This window comes from Mchenga conophoros, linkage group LG12 (assembly GCF_057382185.1).
Source record: "Mchenga conophoros isolate Kocher_MC1m ecotype Shallow Benthic linkage group LG12, M_conophoros_male_GT1.1, whole genome shotgun sequence".
NCBI classification, from domain to species: Eukaryota; Metazoa; Chordata; class Actinopteri; order Cichliformes; family Cichlidae; genus Mchenga; species Mchenga conophoros.
The window spans coordinates 5,655,823-5,677,148 of NC_140537.1; the positions used below are offsets into that span (position 1 = coordinate 5,655,823).

At 41.5% G+C, this 21,326-nt stretch overlaps 1 protein-coding gene across 2 annotated transcripts in view; it reads left to right on the forward strand.

Annotated features, from left to right (window-relative positions):
- Positions 1 to 21,326, forward strand: part of sema4c (sema domain, immunoglobulin domain (Ig), transmembrane domain (TM) and short cytoplasmic domain, (semaphorin) 4C) — a 111,295-nt gene that overhangs the window by 79,317 nt on the left and 10,652 nt on the right. For both annotated transcript variants that reach the window (XM_085293445.1, XM_085293443.1), the window contains 8 exons: positions 3,241 to 3,303; positions 6,083 to 6,181; positions 6,528 to 6,624; positions 7,121 to 7,240; positions 8,787 to 8,938; positions 12,616 to 12,791; positions 15,828 to 15,972; positions 16,393 to 16,606. In XM_085293445.1, the coding sequence (XP_085149571.1) occupies positions 3,241 to 3,303; positions 6,083 to 6,181; positions 6,528 to 6,624; positions 7,121 to 7,240; positions 8,787 to 8,938; positions 12,616 to 12,791; positions 15,828 to 15,972; positions 16,393 to 16,606 (1,066 nt within the window). The remainder of the gene's footprint in view (positions 1 to 3,240; positions 3,304 to 6,082; positions 6,182 to 6,527; positions 6,625 to 7,120; positions 7,241 to 8,786; positions 8,939 to 12,615; positions 12,792 to 15,827; positions 15,973 to 16,392; positions 16,607 to 21,326) is intronic.

The following is a 21,326-nucleotide window of genomic DNA, read 5'->3' on the forward strand; positions in this document are numbered from 1 at the left end:
GTACCTCTGGTGCAAATTACTGACCTCTGTCATCATTTTAAGTGGGGGAACTTGCACAATCGGTGGCTGACTAAATACTTTTTTGCCCCACTGTGTGTGTATATATATATATATATATATATATATATATAAGCTCTGACTTGTATTATGAGTATGAGGTCTGGTAGCTGCAAAGTTGTTGATTTTTTTAATGCAGCCAATGCGCTTTTAAACAAACATTTCAAACTATTTACAGAACAATCAGCTGTTCTGCATTAAATTTGATGCCACACAAATTATTTGTGCCACTCCAAAAGATAATTTCTGTCCACTATGAGATAAAGGAGAACAACAGGAAAAATTCAGGAAGAAAACCAAACATTGCAGATATTTTTATCATAACTCTGGTTTTACGTGGCCTATCAACACAAAATCAAAACTGGTATAAAGTCCACACTTTTTCCATCAATTGTTCCGTCTCTCCTGCTCACATCTCCAATGGTTGTACACGTTGTCATTAACTTTGCTTCACTCCACATCAGCCACGCCGCTTTGCTAGCTAAAACACCAGTGTCGGCACAAACGGACGCTGTCATAGCCTGTCAACCACGTTGATTAGCTGCGTTGATACAAATGTGAATCGCATTATTGGCTGGACTATGGGACAAGGTGGCATCGTTCTAATCCCATACGGGAGCAGCCAGTCACTTACTGACTAACACCGCAAAACAGAATTGTTAAAGTATTAATTTTAATTTCAATTCAGGTTAGATTTTTTTTTTTTGTGCGCAACGCAGATTTTCTGTGCGCAGAGACGTGCACAGCTTAGAGGGAACATTGGTCCTGGCCAAACTGAAGGTTGGTCCTACACAACTCAAACTGTTGACATTGAATCAAAAGCAGGGGCGACAGGATAGGAACAAAAGCTGTTTTGTTTTCTGCAGAAATAATGGCTGTACCACAGCATTAACATCTAGATGACTTTACTGATAACAGATCATTAAAAGCACCCAAATCAACTGCCAGATTTTTTTTTATTATTTTCAATTATGAAACATCACATCCTTCCACCGCTCAGTTCACAGCTGGTCATGTTTTTGCTGGACATCACCGATTTACATGTTTTTGTTATAGTCAGTAAGGCTGTTATAGTTAATGACAGTTATTAACTGACCTTATATCCAAATATCGCCGTTTGTATGCAGCTATTCAACCAAATCTTTAGTTGTCCAATTTTTTTAAATGACTCTCTTGAAGCTGTATCATAGTTTTAAATAAACCAATTCATATTTTAGGATATTATTAGACATTCATTTTGCATAAGGCTGCCGGCCAGCTGTGCAAGGCAAAATAAAACGCTTTGAAGGGAATGATTGTGTAGCCCGCGTGCATATTCACCGACACAGGTTGTAGGACTTATAATAGCACGTCGGTGTGGGCCCGCATCTTAAATGGAGGTAACAGGTCAGTTCCAGTAATGTGCTATGCAGTTGCGGGGGAGGACAGGTTTGGAAAATTTGACCCATGCAGGACACGAGTATTTGGTCTTTGCAGACTGAAATGATGTAAGTTCTACATTTATTTGCATATAGAGTGGGGAAATGAAATCCAATCAAAAGTGGCCACTCAAGACACATGTGGAGATGCATTCTAATGCCAGGTGTGAACTGGTGTGCTTGGAGCTGTCCGCTTTGATCAGATCTCCCAAGATGCATGTTAATGCCAATTCTGAACAGGGTTTTAAAAGCTGCTGCACATCATTAAGGCAGTGCATTAATGTGATTTAGATAGGGTTTGTCTTTATAAGCCATTAGGTATTGGTGCTGAGGGTAGCTAGTACTACCATCTGAATGTATAGTTATTCTAATATTTAATGTGTTAGGGGGAATTGCAAAAAATTCTTGGGATGACTGGTGACTAATGAGGACTGGATAGGAAGCAACACTAAGCTGCTGGACTGGTTCATTTTAGTTGGTCTTTCTTTAGTTAAAGCTGCAGATCCTACAGGTGATATTTCATAGTCACTGATCTTGATGATTATTCACTTATTAAACCTTGACCACTGGAGCTCTATCATCTTCCTAGTGAACACAGAATATTCAATAAGGGCTACTAACACCAAAGTACATTTGTGAAACCAATAAAGAAACATACTTTTTTACCATTAAAAGCCACTATTGCTTTAACTTGTATCTCATTTTTAAACAGTAGTCTATCTATGCGTGTGTTTATATGGCAAAAACCCAGTTTGACTGCTGTTGGTTCAAATCCAGTCGAGTAAATCAGTTTAATTTTGAATATGCTGCTGCTCTCTGCCTGTAATGACTGGTATAATTATTTTTAATGGTGTGGAAACCTCTTAGTAAACAGAGTTCATACTCTGGATTTGTGTCCACAAAGCAAAGTTCAGCCACGTGTTACAGTTTCAAAAAAGTAGCTACTGTAAATAATTACCGACATTTATTTGTTAAACAGTAAGTATGGACGTATAAAGTGTGAAAGAATGTGCATGTTTCCTTTTTTTATTTGCTTCCCCCCTACATTTTTACCAAAAAAATGTACCTTTTGGAGGATAAAAGCCCACAGCTAGACAGGTAGTTTGTACAAGTGCATTAAATTTGAACCTTTTTCAGTCTGTCTTTGATCCTTTAAACAATGCTACAATCATCAGAGAATTGTTCCGCAGTAAGGACCTCACGGCTTCCTACCTAACACAAATCGCGTGTTTGATCGGGCAGGAACACGACTGCCAGGGAAAGAACCCCGTGGCTTTTCTCTGCACCGCCTGGGCAGCTCAGTTGGTGGATTGTTTTAATTAACTTTACTGTATCTTTAGCTCAGAACTAGTGTAATACATCTTTCTGAACTAGGCCTTTCTTAGCATCCAAGTGCATCTACTCTCATTAGTTCTTGGTAGAGATCATCTTTGAGATTTGTACATTTTGAACTATACTGTATTTGTCAAATATACTGCTTTTGTGAGATGGTGGTTGTTGCTATAGTTACTGCAGCTAGTGGTTAAGAATACAGAGCCCAGTGGCTGAGTTAGACAAAATGGCAAAAAAGGAAAGGACTGTTTTTTGCGGTACTGTGTCTCGGTGTGCACCTTATTAGAGACAAGTGAGGGAATTTCTTTCCCTATTTACAGCATGCAGTATGTACACAGTATATTACATACAGATAGACAGCACACTTACAGCTATATTACTTGTGGGCAAAAGGCAAATAACATCATTCCATCTGTTTCTTTCCTTTCTCCAGATTGACTGGCCAGCTCCGCAGGACAAGAAGAGGGAATGTGTTGCCAAGGGCAAAAACAACCAGGTAATGTAGAACTCAGTTGACGTGGCTGTTGGGGTTACCTGCCTTGCTCAAGGGCAGCGCAGCAGTAGTTTCTAAGACAATCATTTCTAAGAGCATGAAAACATTACTCACTCCTCTACTCACTCAATTACAGTTTATCAAACCGGTCTGGGATTTCAGACTGGAAAGCTTCCAGTCATTACATTAGCACACAGAGAACGTGCATCTTCCAGACAGGGTCAGCAACTTTTAAGGTGGTTCAGTGTGTGTGTTTTACGTTAAGCAACAAAAGAGATACTGAAGTCTTTCTCCAACAATGATGGAATGTTATGAAAAATTGGTTGCACTGCAAGGCAACCTGCTTTTATATAACCCATTTTACAATTATGTTATAACAAACACAAGTAAATAAAACACATTTTGTTTTTTGTCAAGGGTTGAATAAAAAGATTAACAGTAATCCTGTATCTGTGTGGGAAAGTTACAGTACATGTAAACAGCAGCTGTTTAGCTTAGCCTAACACTAACAGAGGAAGTGGAGGGAAACAGCTGACATGATGCTATCTACTATTGTGTAACTGTGATTTTACATGGGTTATTTCTTACGTTACTAAGCAACCCAGTATATAACATGTCTGTGGTTTATTTCATATGAATTAAGTAGGCAACAAACAGCTAGCGTGTTGGCTAGCTAGCTGTAGAGGAGCTAACAGGTTGTTTCCAGGCTATAAATATGACAAGCTATGCTCACCTCTGGCTGGCCATACCTTTATATTGATGAAGACAGACAGACTGCAAACCACTGTAAAGCAATTTTTGTTGTTCTTGTTGTTGTTTTCAAGAGGGTGGAGTGCTAGCAAGGTAAATTCATCAACTCTATAATTGTACTGCACAGATCCCAGCAAGTGCCTAATAGCCTAGCACACAAAAAATACTAGATTTTCCATTCACCACAACTGGAGCACAGGCAGATCATTTCAATTAAAAATGTAGGAAGGTCATGCTGAAGGGTGCAGCCACCTTTGTCAGCATCCACCTGTTTGTAAAACTGTCCAGACACCTTAAAATGTAAACATTTAAGGCTTTTAGACAACTTAAAAAGGTGTATTAAAAAACAATACTATGTACAGTTGTTATGCAGAAGGAATTACTTTAAAAAGAGCATCAATTTTTGTACCAAACTGACAGATTGTAAGTATTTTTCCATCTGTTATAAAACTGGGCAACCTTGGAGCTATGGAGAAACTTCCAAGTGGCCACTAAAGGAACTGCAGTTTGGGGTTTTTTTTTACTTTTTTTTTTATTTGCTTCTTCAGTCCCAAAGGTTTTCCATTATAGCGTTGTCTTCTTACCTATTTCTTAGCAAAAAGCTATTTTTAATACATGTATTTTTTCTTGATATGACATATAAAAGATGTAACACAGTAATCCCAAACAAACCTCAATAGGTCTTTTGGTTTTGAAAATTTTGTTACAATTATATTCAGCACTGTAATAATACTAAAATTCAGCATCCTCCAGTTCTCACCACCAGTTATGGTACATTTGTAAACTGTGTAAATTGGTCCCTGCTAGCTCTGCACTTTAGTCTCAGCAAAAACCTCTCACTGCTTAGGAAGCATGATCTGCAAGAAGTCATGTTAAATATTTTATAGAAGCACACAGCGCTTTTTGAAATAAAGCTAAAGCTTCTCTTGATCATTCGTAACTTTTGATGGGGTTTAAAGGAGTAAGGGCGTAATAGTTCACTGGAGTGCAATAGCAGCAGCAGTAGCACTTCTTTAACTAAAACGGCCTCCAACTGAAGTAAAAAAAAAAAAAAGATATTTTTATATGCTTAGAAATTAGTGCAACTGGAGATTTAAAAAGACTCAAGCAATTTTAAATATTCATTAGAACCTAATGCATACTCAAACTTTACCTTCTGAAGATCGAAAACTCCTCTTTCCATAGTATGCTGGGCTGTGATGGGGAGAGCTGTAAACATTCCTTTTGTTCTTCATCTTTTATTCTGCTGATCTACTATCTACTATAAAAATATCTCACAGTGCTTTCATGTGTTAATTTACTTACTACGTAGGAATCACCATATGGCATTTAAAAATGCCTGTTGTTACATTTAATTGGTTTTCTTTTTATGTAGCATTGTAGTTTGATGGAGGACTATCTGCCAGACACATCTCATGCTACATCAGCGACCGCATTGAGCTGAAAACCTAAATTTAAAAACATCACATTGCTCATATTACTGCCTCGAGACACAGATATTGTTTTAAAGCTCGTTGGAGGGCAAGATAAACTTGGTGTACTGATTTATTTACTACAGTAGAATGACTCGTGTGAGCGTCTGTTTCCATTTCCATTCAAAGAGCTTTATTCTTCGTCACAGTGCAGACAATAACGGGCACTTCCCATGAATGATTCTGATATTTAGACACATATTTTTTAAATGTATCGGCATCTTTCTCATTTACTTTAATGATTCTGTTGTTTCACCACCTTGAGTGTATCCTAAATTGGGCACTGGACTGTCACGTTTATATTGACTGATATCAAAGTAAATCATCAAAGTAAATGTAGGCTGATTTTGCACCTTCTTAATACATGAATTTATCTGGAAGCATTTTCAAGTTTGGTGAGGATCCAGAAGAATTCACAGCAAAGCTTTGGAGTAAAGCTAAATCTCAGAGGATGTCTTAAGTATTCTGAAAGTCTTTGTGGTGGAATAGGTTTCTCCCCTTAGCCGAGGATAAAACTGCTCCGATTGCCTTGAAAATAACTCCTCGTCACTCTCTCACAGACCGAGTGTTTCAACTACATCCGTTTCCTCCAGAGCTACAACCACACGCTCCTCTACACCTGCGGCACCTACGCCTTCCAGCCCAAATGCACTTACGTGGTAAGTACACGTGTAGCTCCGTAGATAGCAAGTCACAGCGAGCCTGTGCTGACAGGTGTCTACTTGAGATTTCTGCCACCTGACCTGAGGCAAAGACCACTGTGTGACAAAATAAAAATAAATGCAATGGAAAATAAGCATCTCAGGCAAAGGTTAGCCCAACGTGTGAAGGCCCGTGCGCGTACACGTGCACGCATATCGTGTGACATTGATGCAACAAGACAACATGGCGAGCTGTGAAGATCTGGTCCTTGCAACGGACAGACAGACCTTGCAGCTGTGCAATGTAGGTCAATACGTACTGATGATCCTCATTATGTGCGTGTGAATCTTTGCACGTTTGCAGAATGCAGATTCTTTTACCCTCAACGCTGCAGCCCTGGAAGATGGGAAGGGAAAATGCCCGTATGATCCCGCCAAGGGGCACACTGGCCTTATAGTGGGTAAGTATAGCCATGTATATATTCATGTGTGAGGAATAGTAGTAAAAGTTTTTGGATCTTTCTGAACGGATTTAGGATTGTTAAAGAATCACTTTATCCCAAAAAGCAAGACAAATCCCATTGACTTCTATTATCAACAAAAACACACAGTCAGCTTCTGTTGTTCCATCTCAGCAGTTTGTATACTGAAGGGAACAGCCCCGCAGTTTTTACAGCTCTAAAAGAAGCATTAAATGTCCATCAAATCTCGACAAATTGCTCATGCAGAATTTCCCATCTGTTTTCTCGCCATACTGTTGCTCTGAGAGTCCAAAAGTCCAGTTTAACTTGCACGCTGCATTCCCTTCACTGCGGACAGCTTCAGTGAACCTACAGGCGCCCATTCACCGTCCTGCATTTGTGTTTCCCAGCTGAACCACTGACCCTCTCCCATTGTAAGCCGGTACAATAGTCACTAAAAAAGAATGAAACTAAAGCTTGCATTTTGTTGGTACAGATAAGGAGCTGTACTCGGCAACACTCAACAACTTCCTGGGTACAGAGCCAGTCATTCTGAGAAACCTGGGCCAACAGCATTACAGCATGAAGAGCGAATACTTGCCTGCTTGGCTCAATGGTAAGATTTTCTTTTTTTTTAATGAACACATAAGGCAAAGAAGAAAGAAATTATGAGCCCAAAGCTGAAGAGGAAAGACAGGGTGGGACGAAAAAGAGAATAGCAGGAGCAAAAGTCTTTTGTCCTGGGAGATTCTCACATGGATCCGGCTGCTGAACGATGCTTCAGATATTTAGCAAATTCTAAATAAATTCTAATATAACAGAAAATATTACATTTTCTGTTAAAAGTCAAGCCATAATCTGTAAATTAAGGCTGTAAATAAAATGTGGAACAACTGAGGCCAAATATAAAACACAATAAAGATGAACTACACAACAGGTTTCTGCACACTGTTAGTCTGTTAGTCTTGTAGGTAGTTATTTATATATGTGTAAGAAACCCGCTTTTCATCCTGTGTGAATCAATCCCAGCTGCTGTGTTCAGAAGAAAGATGAAGAAAAATGTCAAGTCATGCGTACTTTTGTTTGAATTAAACTATAATATTCAGTCTTTTTCCCCCAAGTTACAACATTACTGACAAATTAAACTTGTATTCCATTTTTTAAAAATCACAATAGAGGGAGATAACATTCACTTCCTTTTAACAGAGTTTCATAAAAAAAAGAGCAGGAAACATGCAAAAGAACAAGAGAAAGAGAACTGAGTTGCAGGAAATGAAGACCGCGCCTTGGGCTGCAGCGAAGGACGTTATCTCTTGAGGGGGGGCTGAGTGGGGGGAGAGGAGCCAGGCACTTGGACAGAATTGAAGAAGAGAGGAGAGGATGAAATCACAGCAGGAAAAAATATGTGATGGAAAGACAGATATGAGGATTGCTGATGAAAAGATTGAGGGACTGATGAGGGGAACGGAGGAGGGAGAGAGGGAAGAGGAACATACAGCTGAGGCAGGGCTTTTGACTGATATGTCCATTCATTATTCATGCTAATACAGAGCTTTTATTAAAAAGCCGACCTGCAAGGAAGCAAGCCTCATCTTAATTTAAGCAATTCTGACCAGCCTAAAAGCATTTAATTGGCCTGGGTTTCAGCTGAGAGTTGTAGTGCACTGTGATGATTTAAAAGGCGGCTTCAGAGGCTTTAATACTGAAAACACCAGTCCATCTGGGGAACCACGGTGTCCTTGCAATTTAAAAAAATACACGTTTGCATAAAAATTGTAGAATTGAAAGCCTCCAGCAGCTCGAGTCCAAAACTGTCTGTATCTGCTGTTGCACATTCAGAACCTAATGAGGAGTACAATCTGAGAAACAGAACGGTGTCTAGAGAAAGTAAAAACGTGCATGCACGCAAACACACACACACAGAAAATGGACCATTAACAAAAAGGTAGAGACACAGAGAGTAAAAATGGCCAAGAAGAAGAAGAGCGATGACAGAAAATGACAGAAGACAAAGAGGTGAGAAAGGGTGTCAGGGAATGAAATAGAGGTGTCAAGCTTTTGTGCTTACACCTGTTTTTGTTGTGATTCAGTCCTGCAGGGCGAGGCTGTCTCCGTGTTTCCATGTAAATATCTGATTCTGATTGTGTGTGTTGCATGTGCAGAGCCTGACTTTGTGGGCTCAGCCCTGGTGAGGGAGAGCAGCGGCAGTAAAGAGGGCGACGACGACAAGATCTACTTCTTCTTTACCGAGCGAGCCATGGAGCTGGATTGCGACACCGAGCCCAACGTGGCCAGGGTGGCTCGCGTCTGCAAGGTAACGCCTGACGCAGCGGATAATCAAAACGGATCCCAGAACAGATTCAATTAAGAATCTCCTAGTAGCGCCTTAACCTGGCACCTGTGGGCGTTTATTAATTGGGAAAAACACAAACTCATTCAAACAGTAATCAATCTGTAAGTGCACAGGGACGGATTTGACTGCAGAATTGTAGTTTCATGCACACTTGACTGGAAATCAGCTGTTTTCCATTTTCTCCAGCTGTTTTGGCAGCTGTTTCTGAGCACTTAATAATGTGAGGCAGCACTTGCTAACAGTTACAGGCTTCAGCTGGAGGCGCCCATATAAGGAAGCAACCAACAGAATTGATTGAAATGATAAACAGCATATAGAGTAAATACATCGACTATGCAGAGTTTTCCTTATAGGTACAAATTGGAAAGTAAGTCTCTCCTGGTTGTTCACTCAGATGCATTAGCAACTCGCCACTCCTCCTAGCAAAGCAGTGATGAAAGATTTATACCTCCACAATACCCTTAACCCAACCTTGTCAAATAAAGAGTAGTGGTCAAATCTCATCAATGACTCCACAGCAGCTCATGTTGTCATTGGTGCAGCATTTAAACTGATAATTAATTATGATTAAATTTATGTAATAAAACCTGTTCACATTGATTTTGTCATTAGTTGCCTTTACCAAGGACTATACTCACAAACTACAATGAGCCTGAAGGTAACAGCGCATGGATCAGTGTTAGATAATATCTAACACTGATCCATGTTAGCATATATTATATTGCTAACATTAGCTAATTAGCGCTTGTCTTTGCTTTGATAATGAAGAATTTCTTGTCACAGTGTCACAGAATTAGTGACTCAGATAGACCACTTTCTCGGGTATATATCTGCAACTGCTCATTAATGACAATTATCTAGTCAGCTAGTCACATTGGAGCAATTCAGCGCATTCAGGCATGTTGGCATGGCCGAGACGACCTGCTGAAGTTCAATTTGAGCATCAGAATGGAGAAGAAGGATGATTTAGGTAACTCTAAGCATGGCCTGGTTGCTGCAGTGGTTGCTGGTCTGAGCATGTCCATCCCTTTACGACCACAGTGTCTCAAAATCCAAATGGCCACCTTTGGGATGTGGTGGAGATTCTCATCATGGATGTGCAGCCGAAAACTTTGCAGCAACTGTGTGATGCTGTCGTGTCAACAAAGAATGTTTCCAGTATCTTGTCGTTGAAGAGTTAGGGCAGTTCTGAGTGCAGAAGGGGCTCCAACCAAGTACTACTAAGGTATAACTAATAGAGTATCTGGAGAATAAGTATTTGGCTGCCTGTTTTTTTTTTTTTATATGCTTTCATCCCGATGGCGCTGTGTTTGTATCACAAGACCTAAACATTATAAAAGAAGAAGTGAGTCAGAACTGCCTTTGTAATGACTAAAAACCAGAGTGGATGCTGTATGAAGATCACAAGTGCCCAGATTTTGCAGTTTGTTCACATATCTGTTTATCTTCTAGAACTGCTTTCACAACACAAAACTGAGCGCACACAAATGAGTAGCGAGATAACGTGGGAACCACATCTGTTTACTTAAATGAACTTTTTCTTTAGAGGCTTAAAAGCTCAGTAGCAATCATAAAACCTCCAGCTCAAGCATCAAGAGCACATTAAGTCAATGCCAAACCTCCCAAGCAACCGGCATACAAGTTTGAATTAAACAGCATTGCTCTGTTCATGTGCATTTGAAGTTTTCATGATCATATGAACATGTTCTGCTATAAAAATACTGAAAAAACCCACAACGTCTGCACAAAGCCAGCTGTCGCGTGTTTTTGTAACAAGAGCAACAGAACTTCAGCTCACTGCCAGTTTACTAACAATGTGCTACACCGAGACAGTTGCACTGACATAGATGTATTTGGTAATTAATGCATTAATTTGCTTAATGAATGGCCTCATTAGGACAACTGATTAGGTTTGATACACCACAGTGATTATGGCCAGACACAGACAGAGGTGATTTCTGCTATGAGGCGAGTCGACGAGAGTTGAGACGTTCAGTTACCGTTACAGAAGTAGAGTGTCACGTTACACTTACTTATGCTGCCATGTAATCTTAGCATCTTTTAAACCAGGCAAACTATAAAAGCTGGAGACAGATTGCTAATAGTCGATGGAGATGTATGTCATTTAGTGTTGAATATATGCCTTGGTTTATGGGAAGCGCCCTTTAATGTCTGCGAGGATGAACAATAAAGCTCTCTGAATGAAATTAGAAACAGATGCTGTTACATGATGTGTACTACAGCAATGAATAATTCAGCACATTCTGCTTATACCCCTATTACAGCAGGAGCACAATATCTATGTCTCATTGCTATAAAATGAGCATTTTTGTGTTTTCCTTTTTCTTTTTTTCACATCTGCAATCACTGAGGACAATAAAAATGAGAGGAATGAGGCAAATGCGTCTCTTTTGTGCCCACAGAGCAATACAGAAATAGACCGCTCGTCAATATAGATTCCATTTTTATTGTAAAAGTTAATATTGTTAGTGCCTTTATCTTCAATTTTCTCGGGTAGACCTGAACGTCTCAGGCTATAAAAGCTCTTTCAGATCCTTTTTTCAACATGACAGAAGCTCAGTCAGCCAACTGATGCGAAAAAAATTTCGTATGTATATTCAGAGTAATTACAGTGTATTTACTCGGATGATATTTGGCTTTTGTGGGGTGAAGGCGAGGCCAATGAAATGCAGAATTCGTGGCAGCCTAACAGGAAGGAGAGAGAGAGGCCAGCCAGCTCAAAGCGAGCCACACAATACTTTGTCACGGTAGAGTTTTGGTGTGTCTAAGAACTAAAACGTATTCAGTGTTGTGTGTGTAACAGTGGGCACCATTTGGTAACCATGGCGATACTTCTACATTCAGCATGTGACTGTGGGGCTTTTACCCGGATAAGAAAGCAGAGGGCTGCTGTGTTGGTATCCTCTGTTAAGATCGTTAAATAGACACAGTAATCATCCCACAGTATTTCCACTGCTTCTGCAGACTTGTTATTAATTATCATGTACAATCGCTTAATAACAATCAATAGGAGTCGTTTCTTGATAAGCTGCATACAGGGAGTGCTATACTAAAGTAAAGAAGTAAAGTTTAGTATTTAAAACTAAAATTCAAGAATATATATATTTTTTATTTCAAACAGTTAAAAAAAACAACTCTTTGGTTTTAATCAGCTACTTGATTAAATATCAAGTGGAAACTGAAAAATCCTCTCTGAACATGTTTTAAAACGATTAAAAATAAAGTACTCTCTTTCATCGGATCAGGTCAGATCGAGTCTTTTAATCTTTGAATCTTTGAATTTCTATTAAGAAAAGAAATGCCATTGTCGGTGTACGTGCACTGAAGTTTTCACATCACATCAGCTGGATCTGAACTAGGCAAAGCAAGTATGCTGTCACAAAGTGACTGCAGTGCTTAGTCTTCTTAAAACGAGATTAAATGTTTCTTGCTTCAGAAAACGAATATGAAATCCGTCCACTGGTCCCAAACCTTGCTGTTATTCGTATTAAGTCGTATTTATGTTTATATTAAAGTGTTACTGAATGCAAACGGTGGGTTAAAAAAATAAGCATTAAAAAAATCCTAAAATAATAATCGTTAGTCATAAATAAGATTTGATTTGTGCTCTCTCTCAGGGCGATCTGGGTGGAACCAGGACCCTGCAGAAGAAGTGGACCACCTTCCAGAAAGCCCGGCTGGAGTGCTCCCTCCCAGAGCGTCACGTCTATTTCAACAACCTGAGAGCCGTCTTCACCCTGCCGGGGCAGGACTGGCGGGGGACCACCTTCTACGGCATCTTCCACGCTCAGTGGTAAGTCGGAACGACAGCGGTGCAAAAGAGACCGCAGACATCACTTTGTTTCAAACTAAAACCCAAATAGATGTAAGTTAATTGCCACATATGCTATCAGCTGTCATCTGCCAACCTGTCAGCCTCTTACTCAAACCAATGGTCACTCTGAGAGGATGGCTCTAATTAAGTACTTTGCGTGATTAGGTATTTCCTGCGTAATGAGGCCTTTAGCTGACATTAATGTGAGTTACTTTGAGAGAATACGAGTTGCGTGTCCCTGAAAATGTTTTACTGCTTTTATTAGAGATTAAACGTCTCGTGGTTTTAATTTAGCTTTGAACAATGGTGGGTGCATTTTCCAAACATATTACATCAGCTTGTCGAGCATTCATTTTCACGGCAAGACAAAGGTCTTTAAAATCATGCATGACTCCAAAGTGATCGGTCCAATCAAAGTATTTATATATCTTGTTTTAGCAACTGCTTTATTTTATAGGAGCAGAAATCCACCCTGAGTAAATCAGATGTCTCGTGAACACACCGTGCTGTTGTCCACTCGCTGCTGTTCCATTTCAAACACAGTGGGATGAAAATTAAGTCATTTTGAGCGCAATAATTAAACTACAAACTGTTAATTAAAAGGGTGTTGACAGTCATGATTCAGCTGTGAGAAGTTACTCCAGCATTATTAGCGGAGTAAAGACGGCTGTTTGTTGGGCATCACGGCAGCGTGTTAATGAGCTACTAATCAACAAAGAAACTGGAGCGAGGGCGGAAGGTTGTCCTCAGAAAGTTGGAAACGTTCTCTGTCTCCAGGCAGCGCCCTTTGATGTGAGTCTTTTGTGCTCTTCAGTAAGATATCATATCGCAAACTGAACCGGCTTTGAACTTCCAGCTTTGTTTCTTGCTCGGAGTTCCTTCTGCTGCTTGAAAAGAAAAAAAAGAGCCTAATCCCCTCGTTCTTTCTGTGTGTGACTTGCTGGGGTTTCCTTAAAGCCCCCTGGCTTTGATAGAGATAACATTAAGATAATTGGACATTATGTAAATGATGACTCGGGAGCTCAAGCCATAATGTGACTGAATAGGGCTGCGTTTTAACTCGCTAAGACATCGGCGCTGTCCTTTGGTTGTGACGTTGACCTTATAAACCCGCAGCTCTGTCACACATTAACAGGAGGAGCACTGTTCTGAAATGGAAGAGGACATCGCATCATATGACTTCATGAACTCGGCCTTTCAGAAAACAAAACACACATTGCAAAGAAAAAATGGAGAGAGCGTTTAAAGCTAAATAGCAATAGCTGTAAATTCGGACTTTGCTACTTTTCTGACTTGCTCAAACTTGCTCTGCATCTAAAGGTCAAAGGTCACTCTTTCGAGGATGCCGATGTTCACATTTTGGACAGAGACGACAGATGGTTTGAAAGAGGAGTGAAAGAAGCCGTCTATGTCCACTGTGAACGACCATCTTTGAACAGAGGGCGGGGCTTACAACACCAACTGTCTGCCATCTATAATCCAGTTTTGAGATCCCTTCTCTGGCGCCTTAACGCCCACTCGCACCCTGGGTCATTTGACCTCAGTAAATCGCATCATAGGGTGGGGCCAGGTTTCACAGCGGGTTCACCCAAAACCTTTGATTGTGGCCATGTCCACACTAATACGTTTTTGTTTGGAAACGCATGTTTTTCTCTCCGTTTTTGCCTTCCGTCCACACTGAGACGGCGTTTTTGGTCAAAGAAAACGCAGCGTTTTGAAAAACCTCTCCACAGCGGATACATTTGAAAACGCCGTTTTCATGTCGCAGTGTGGACCGCGACACCCGGAGCCTTTTTGAAAACGATGACGTATTCTAGTCAAATGATGCAGTCATGTGACCAATTAAACAAAGACAGCGGAGGGCATTATACAGCAGTTGTTTTGTTTGCTCTCAATTTTGACAGCCCTATTAAAGATTAATATCAGTTTGTACATGCTCCAGATAGCACTTTTGCAACTTTGTACTTTTGTCTTACTCACAGCAACAACTCCTCATTGTCTGGCCGATTAAAAAAACTCAGTCATTTTCCAAAGAGCCGGAAAGTAAATAAACAGCAGACAGAAATGACACAGGTTGAATTGTCTTACATTTCACTCATGCGTAATACAGGAACGTAGCGTTTTCGATGGTTGCAGTGTGGATGAACAACTGGTCGGAAACGCTTGAAAACAATAGTGTGGAGCGTTTTTAAACGAAAATGCTGTTTTCAAATTGATCCGGATTAGTGTAGCCGTTTTCACACCTTGGATCACGTGATTAGGTAGAGGATCAATAGGGGGTGCAGGACCCTTTTGGGGACACTCCCACAGGGCTTAAATTTGTTTAGAACTGAAGAAGCTTCTCGGATGAGAGGTGAAACGTCTTCAAGGAAACTTAAAGAAGTCCAGACGCTTTTCTTTCCAAGCTCCTTAGATTGCTCACAGTTATATGCCTGTCTGTCAGTGCCTCAGTTTGAGAGTGGAATTAAAAAACGAGTGGAGGGGGTAGTTTCATTCCGGTGAATGAGCATGGAAATTAAAGATATTCGTGAGATATCAAGTAAAAGTATAATTTAATGTGTCTGTGTCAGACGTCAATACCCAATTTGAGTCCCACTTGGATGTCTGAAAATGTGTTGGGGAAAAAAAAAATTTTGAAGAGCTCCCGAATCCCCGACCTCACCATTAAATGAAATGCATTTCCTGAGTCACGGCACTAATTGATGGATTTCACTGGCGTATGAAGGAACCCTCGTACATGTGCATCAATTTGTGCCTCATCATGGAAACAGTGGAGATGTGTCAACAAATCAGTTTTAGACCATACATTTAATATCTATTTACTACATTGTGATTACCGGGAGGGTCGTTTAAAAGCAGCACGCTTCACTGCCTGGTATTTTTGGATTCTGCTATTTTTAAACGTACATGTTCACATCCTGTTGAGTGTGTCTCGCTGACTTGTACGACAGGTAATTTGTCTCGATTATTACTGCCACACATCACCGATTCCCCCATGTTGCTGCCATGTTCCAGGGGTGACGTGGACGTGTCAGCTGTGTGTCAGTACCAGATAAGTAACGTGAAGGAGGTGTTCAAAGGGTCCTACAAGGAGTACAGAGAGGCGTCCCAGAGGTGGGGACGCTACACGGGTTCTGTCCCCACACCGCGGCCGGGATCGGTAAGAAACTGCCCATGTCAATGTTTAAATTTTTGATCAAGTTGTAGACAGCTTCACAGAGCAGGAAAATAGTCGCTATGGGATAGTTAAGGAGGGAGGGAAAATGGGTGATGTGGCGTAGCTTGGAGGCCAAGGACATAATGATCCAGCGCCACAGGAAAGGAAGGAGAGGAAGGGGTGTTAGCAGGCGGAGGTGAGAGCCAGTACGAAGCAAAACTGAAGAAGAGGAAGGGGTGGAGGGAGGGCACTGGTTTGTAAGCCAGTTAACCGTGCCAACCTGTATCAGCTGCAGCTAAGAAGTTTCCTCCTCTTCCTCTTTCTCCTTCCTGGCCCTCTTACTTTCTCCTCATATCCTTCTCCCTTCCTTTCCCCGCTTCATTTCCCTCCCCTGTCCCTCCTTCTTTTCTCTCTTTACTGCAGTGTATAACCAACTCAGACAGGGAGAACGGCTACAACAGCTCCCTGCAGCTGCCTGACGCCACGCTCAACTTTGCCAAGAAGCACCCTCTGATGGAGGACAAAGCTCTGGGCCGCCTCCTGCTGCTCACCAAGGGCGTCAACTTCACGAGGCTGGCGGTGGATCGTGTCAGCGCCCTGGACCAGAGGCCGTACAACATGCTCTTCATCGGCACAGGTAATGAATCGTGATGCTGGCATGGGTGTTTGGCTAAAACACTGATGTTTTTATTGGGGGGAAAACGCATCACCAATCCTGTACACTCCCTCCTCAGAGCCTATTCCCACTGCTCAACTGTTTACACTGCACACACTTCTCCCATCCCTGGCACTTCAACATGAAAACTCTGATTGCTTCCATTGCTACACTTAAACTGAAGCAATAATTCAAGTCTTTTAATGCCCCCTACCCCTCCAGCGACTTCTCGGCTGCTTTCAGCACTTCCACTTCAACTGTCACTTCAGCTAATTTTTGCTCTTTAACTAACGGCCCGAATGCTGTGACATTTCAACTAGGGCTGCTCAATTAATCGAATTTTAATCACGATTACGATCTGGGCTTTCAACGATCATTAAAAATGACTGAGCCGATTATTAGCCCCTCCCTCATTTATTCGCGACACCTTAAAGGCCGGTCCGTGAAAATATTGTCAGGCATAAACCGGTGCGTGGCGCAAAAAAGGTTGGAGACCGCTGATTAAGAGGACCCGAGGGAAGCTCGGAAAGCTAAGCAGAAGTTATTTGGAGAGGAGAGAGTGACTGCTGTTGGTTGAAAAGAGAGGTAAAAAAACTTCAGTGGTGTTGCACACTATGTTATATTATTTTTTAAAGTCATTGTTAACCCTTTAAATCCGGTCAGAGCAGCACGCTCCGTTTTGCGTAACTATTTTTAAATCCCTGTAGAACCGGAACCGTGTAAGCTAGCGCAATAATTTGTTTTGCATATGAAACCGGAGGAGTTGTACTTACATCTGATGCCATCAGCTTGTCCTCGGTCACGGTTTCGTTCCACATAAAGCTTTGCAAAAATTGCATAAAAAGCGCTTTCAGGAACAAAAACATAATATTCCAGAAACACGCTTTGCCGTTCCTATCAGCTGTTCGTAACACTTCCCACAGTGAAATGATGCACCTGCTGTTTTCTTTGCAAATTTGCATCATAGGATTGTTTTTTGTTTTTCCTGCAGTATATAAAAATTGCTGTATCTCCAAAATAAAACTATGAAGACACTCAAAATAAATTTCCTGTTGTTGTAAACTATTTTTTGCAACTTTATTGTATTTAAAGTTTTGAGGGATAAACCTCTTAAACTTCTCCAAGTAGAAATATATGTAAACAAAACAAAAGCGATTTTCAATATTTTTTTGTAGTTTATTGCACTTTTTTGCAATTTATGTAATTACTATGGACTTAATGCATACATATTATTAAAATATGGGCTATAACAGTTGTATTGATGTATAGCAACTTGAAATGCTCCCACAAATGGCACTACAGCATGTAAAAAAAATAATATAAGCTCTGGTGGACTTGGTTCTATAGTACCCGTTGCCTACTGGTGGTGGTCAGAGGGCCCGGTGGCGCCAGTGTCAGCCAGCCTCGCCTCTGTCAGTGCGCCCCGGGGTGGCTGTGGCTACAATGTAGCTGCCATCACCAGTGTGTGAATGTGTGGATGACTGGATATGTAAAGCGCTTTGGGGTCCTTAGGGACTAGTAAAGCGCTATATAAATACAGGCCATTTACCATTTAGGTCTTAAAGGGTTAAATAAATATCGTCAAATAATCGTGATCTCAATTTCAGTGAAAATAATCGTGATTATCATTTTTGCCATAATCGAGCAGCCCTAATTTCAACTGCAGTCGCTGCTTCCATTCCCACTGACACGACTATTCACAGCTCGCCGCCCGTCTCCGCTCACTGCGGCGTTAGAGGCCAAGAGAGCATCTTGCTCTGGAGCTTCAAAAAGAAAAAAGGCGATAAAGTTGAATCATCGTCTTTAAGCAGACTGCACAGTGTTCATGATTTATGATGTTTCTGTTATTTTTTTGACCCCCATCTGTAGAGATGGGGTGTTCTCAGCGGGCCGGTGAAAATATATGACATGCATAGAGTGTTTGTCATAGAGATAAGAGCTTACGGGCCGTGGCAGCACAGAGGAACAGGTACTGGCATAAGGTACGGTAGCACGAAAACAACATGCCATCTGGCCAGACTTTAGCTGAGTTTCAATTAGGGGCTAGATTTGCATGCTGAGATCTGTCTTCATGCATCAAAGGAAACGTCTACACACCCGCGACTTAATTAATATCTCCAGTCAGTAGCCATTGGGCCCATACGCAGGTGTCCTGTTTTGGATCAGAAATCAGCCCGCCCTCCCGGAGCCTTAATCCTGGATAATACACATCTAATAGCGGATTCCAGGGAATGTGAATTTGAATGCAGCCCATCTCATGAATGGAAAGACTCCCCTACTTATCATTCAGATCACTGCAGAGACAGAGTGACTGGGACAACACTGACAGTGTGACAACAGCGGACTCGGGGCTTCTCTGCTGGCAGGCGGTGAGGCCAGCCCGGACACACACATGGCCGCTGCTGCTGCGACACAAACACACACACACGCGCGGGCGCTAGCACCTTACTAATGGACACACACAGATATGCACACTCACACTCTCTGAGGCAAGTGCAGTCATCCCCGCTTGTCGTGCTTCACGGCACAAACTCAACGGGGCCCTTGGCAGACGTGCGCTCGCAGTGCCAATTGGGCTGCGGGCTTGATTAGCTATTAGCGACGGCATAGCGACAGCTGATGTGAAAAAAAAGAGACAGAGAGAGAGAGGAGGAGAAGTGCTTGACAACACTGTTTTTAAACGGGGGGGAAAACAGGCTGTGGGATTGAGGGATTAGCCGACACTGGTCTGTGACGGCGTGAGAGGCGAGTGCGGTGATATGCCTTCTGCTTGCTATGCCTGTATGTGTATTTCCATCTCTCAAACCCCCCTCTGGCTGCTGGGTTAGCTTTTCGCATTATCTGTGACAGTCTCGTAATCAAGAGGACCACAGAAGAAAGCGCATGTCAGCACGTAACACACACACGCACGCACACACACACACACACACACACACACACACACACACACACACATCAAGGTCACCCCACCAGCTGTGCCTGAAATACCTTTCATCACCAGGGATCTAAACTTGTTCACAATGCCCTACATGAAAGGAGCACAGGATCTCCTCTTCCTCTTCCTCCAGCATCAGCTCCCCACACACCACTTAAAAAAAATAAAATAAAACCTCTTCAAATGCTGTTACCCGAGGTGTTGAAGGGCCAGGAGCACCTCCAGTCTTTTAAATTCATCTGTAGTTTGTTGCTGAGCTGGAGCTCAGTACGGCAGATGGATGTTCCAGCAAGAAGATTTCCTTTTCGTGACCTTTTCAATCACAAATTGATGTCGATGAAAACGATTGATGACACTCTGGCTTTGCGCATTAGTGATGCACGTTTTTCTGTTGGAGGGAACTTTCTACTCGTCTTCTGTTGCTTTTTTTTCCAGCCAATATTTTTAAATTTAAAATTTAAAGCCTGCATATATCTTAAGGTTTTCAAAAAAAATGTTCTGCACAGCCTTTGCACCAAACACCAAACCAAACAGATTTGCACGACAGCTTTGCACCTGCAGGTTCACATGCTAGCTAACACCAAATTGGACCAAACTGAAAGCTGATGCTGAAGGCAGGCAATCTCGTGAGGGAGAGGTGTGGGACTGAGAACTTCATTACTGAGTGAAAAGAGAGGCCCGTGTATCCATTTGCTGCGAGACAGTATCAGTTCTCAAAGAATATATTTGTGTCAGGTTTTTTCTTACACAGTCTACACAATAGCAGACAGGAAACAGGCAGAAAGTTACTCAACTGGAAAGAAGCATACCTCAGAATCGAAGTGTTTAAACCAGAACTACAGGAGGCTGTAAAAGCAGCCGAAACAATTATGATACTTCCAACATCTCCATGAAAAAAATAAAAAGGGGATGTTGCAATATAACAGCCTTATGATCGCGTACTTTGTAGTTAAAAGTGTAGTTAAAGTGCACAATTTTGTTGACTGGTCAACAAAACCTTCACATGCGCAAAGTTACACTTGAAGATAATGCAGGCCTTGCATTTTGTATTCAGTTAAAGCATGTCGGTATTGTATACATGTCTGACCCTTGGCGTGATGCTGATGTGTGGCCCGTAGCGAAGCTGGCCTTGTTTTGAGTCACACCAGGAAAAGCCCAGGTGTAATTAATAACACCACTTAGAGCTGCACTGAGGTCAGCTGCTCCATTTACGGCCTCTCTCTATTTGTATACCGGCTCTTCAGCACATCAGAGGGGCAAGGACATATGATCAGTGGTGTTAGTTTAGTTTTACCTGTTTTGGGGGGGGGGGGGGGGGGGGGTTCTTGCCACAGCAAGAAAAAAAATGCCATAAAACCTTAACTGTTGCCTTGCTAGCTTTTCAGACACTCAGCATGAACCAGGAGCAGTTGAGCAACACACTCACTGTGTCTTTGGCAATCAATAGTTCATGAAAAAAGTGTTTGCTGCATAGGTTATATTTTTGCAGCTTGTGCTTTAATATTTAAATTGTTGGCACCAAAGGAGTGCCTGTACATTATCATATTTCATCATTAATATTTAAATGAGCTCCTGTGCGTGTGCGTGTATGTGTGTGTGTGAATATATTAGGATGTCAAATGTTGTGCAGTCACAGGTGATTGTGTGCTGATATTTAAACTGATGGCTATGCAGTGACAGGTGCATGGGGTAATTTACTATAACATATCGCTATGGTACAAATGAACTGGAGCGCTGGCGCAGGTTTATTTTTGTAAATATTTGCCA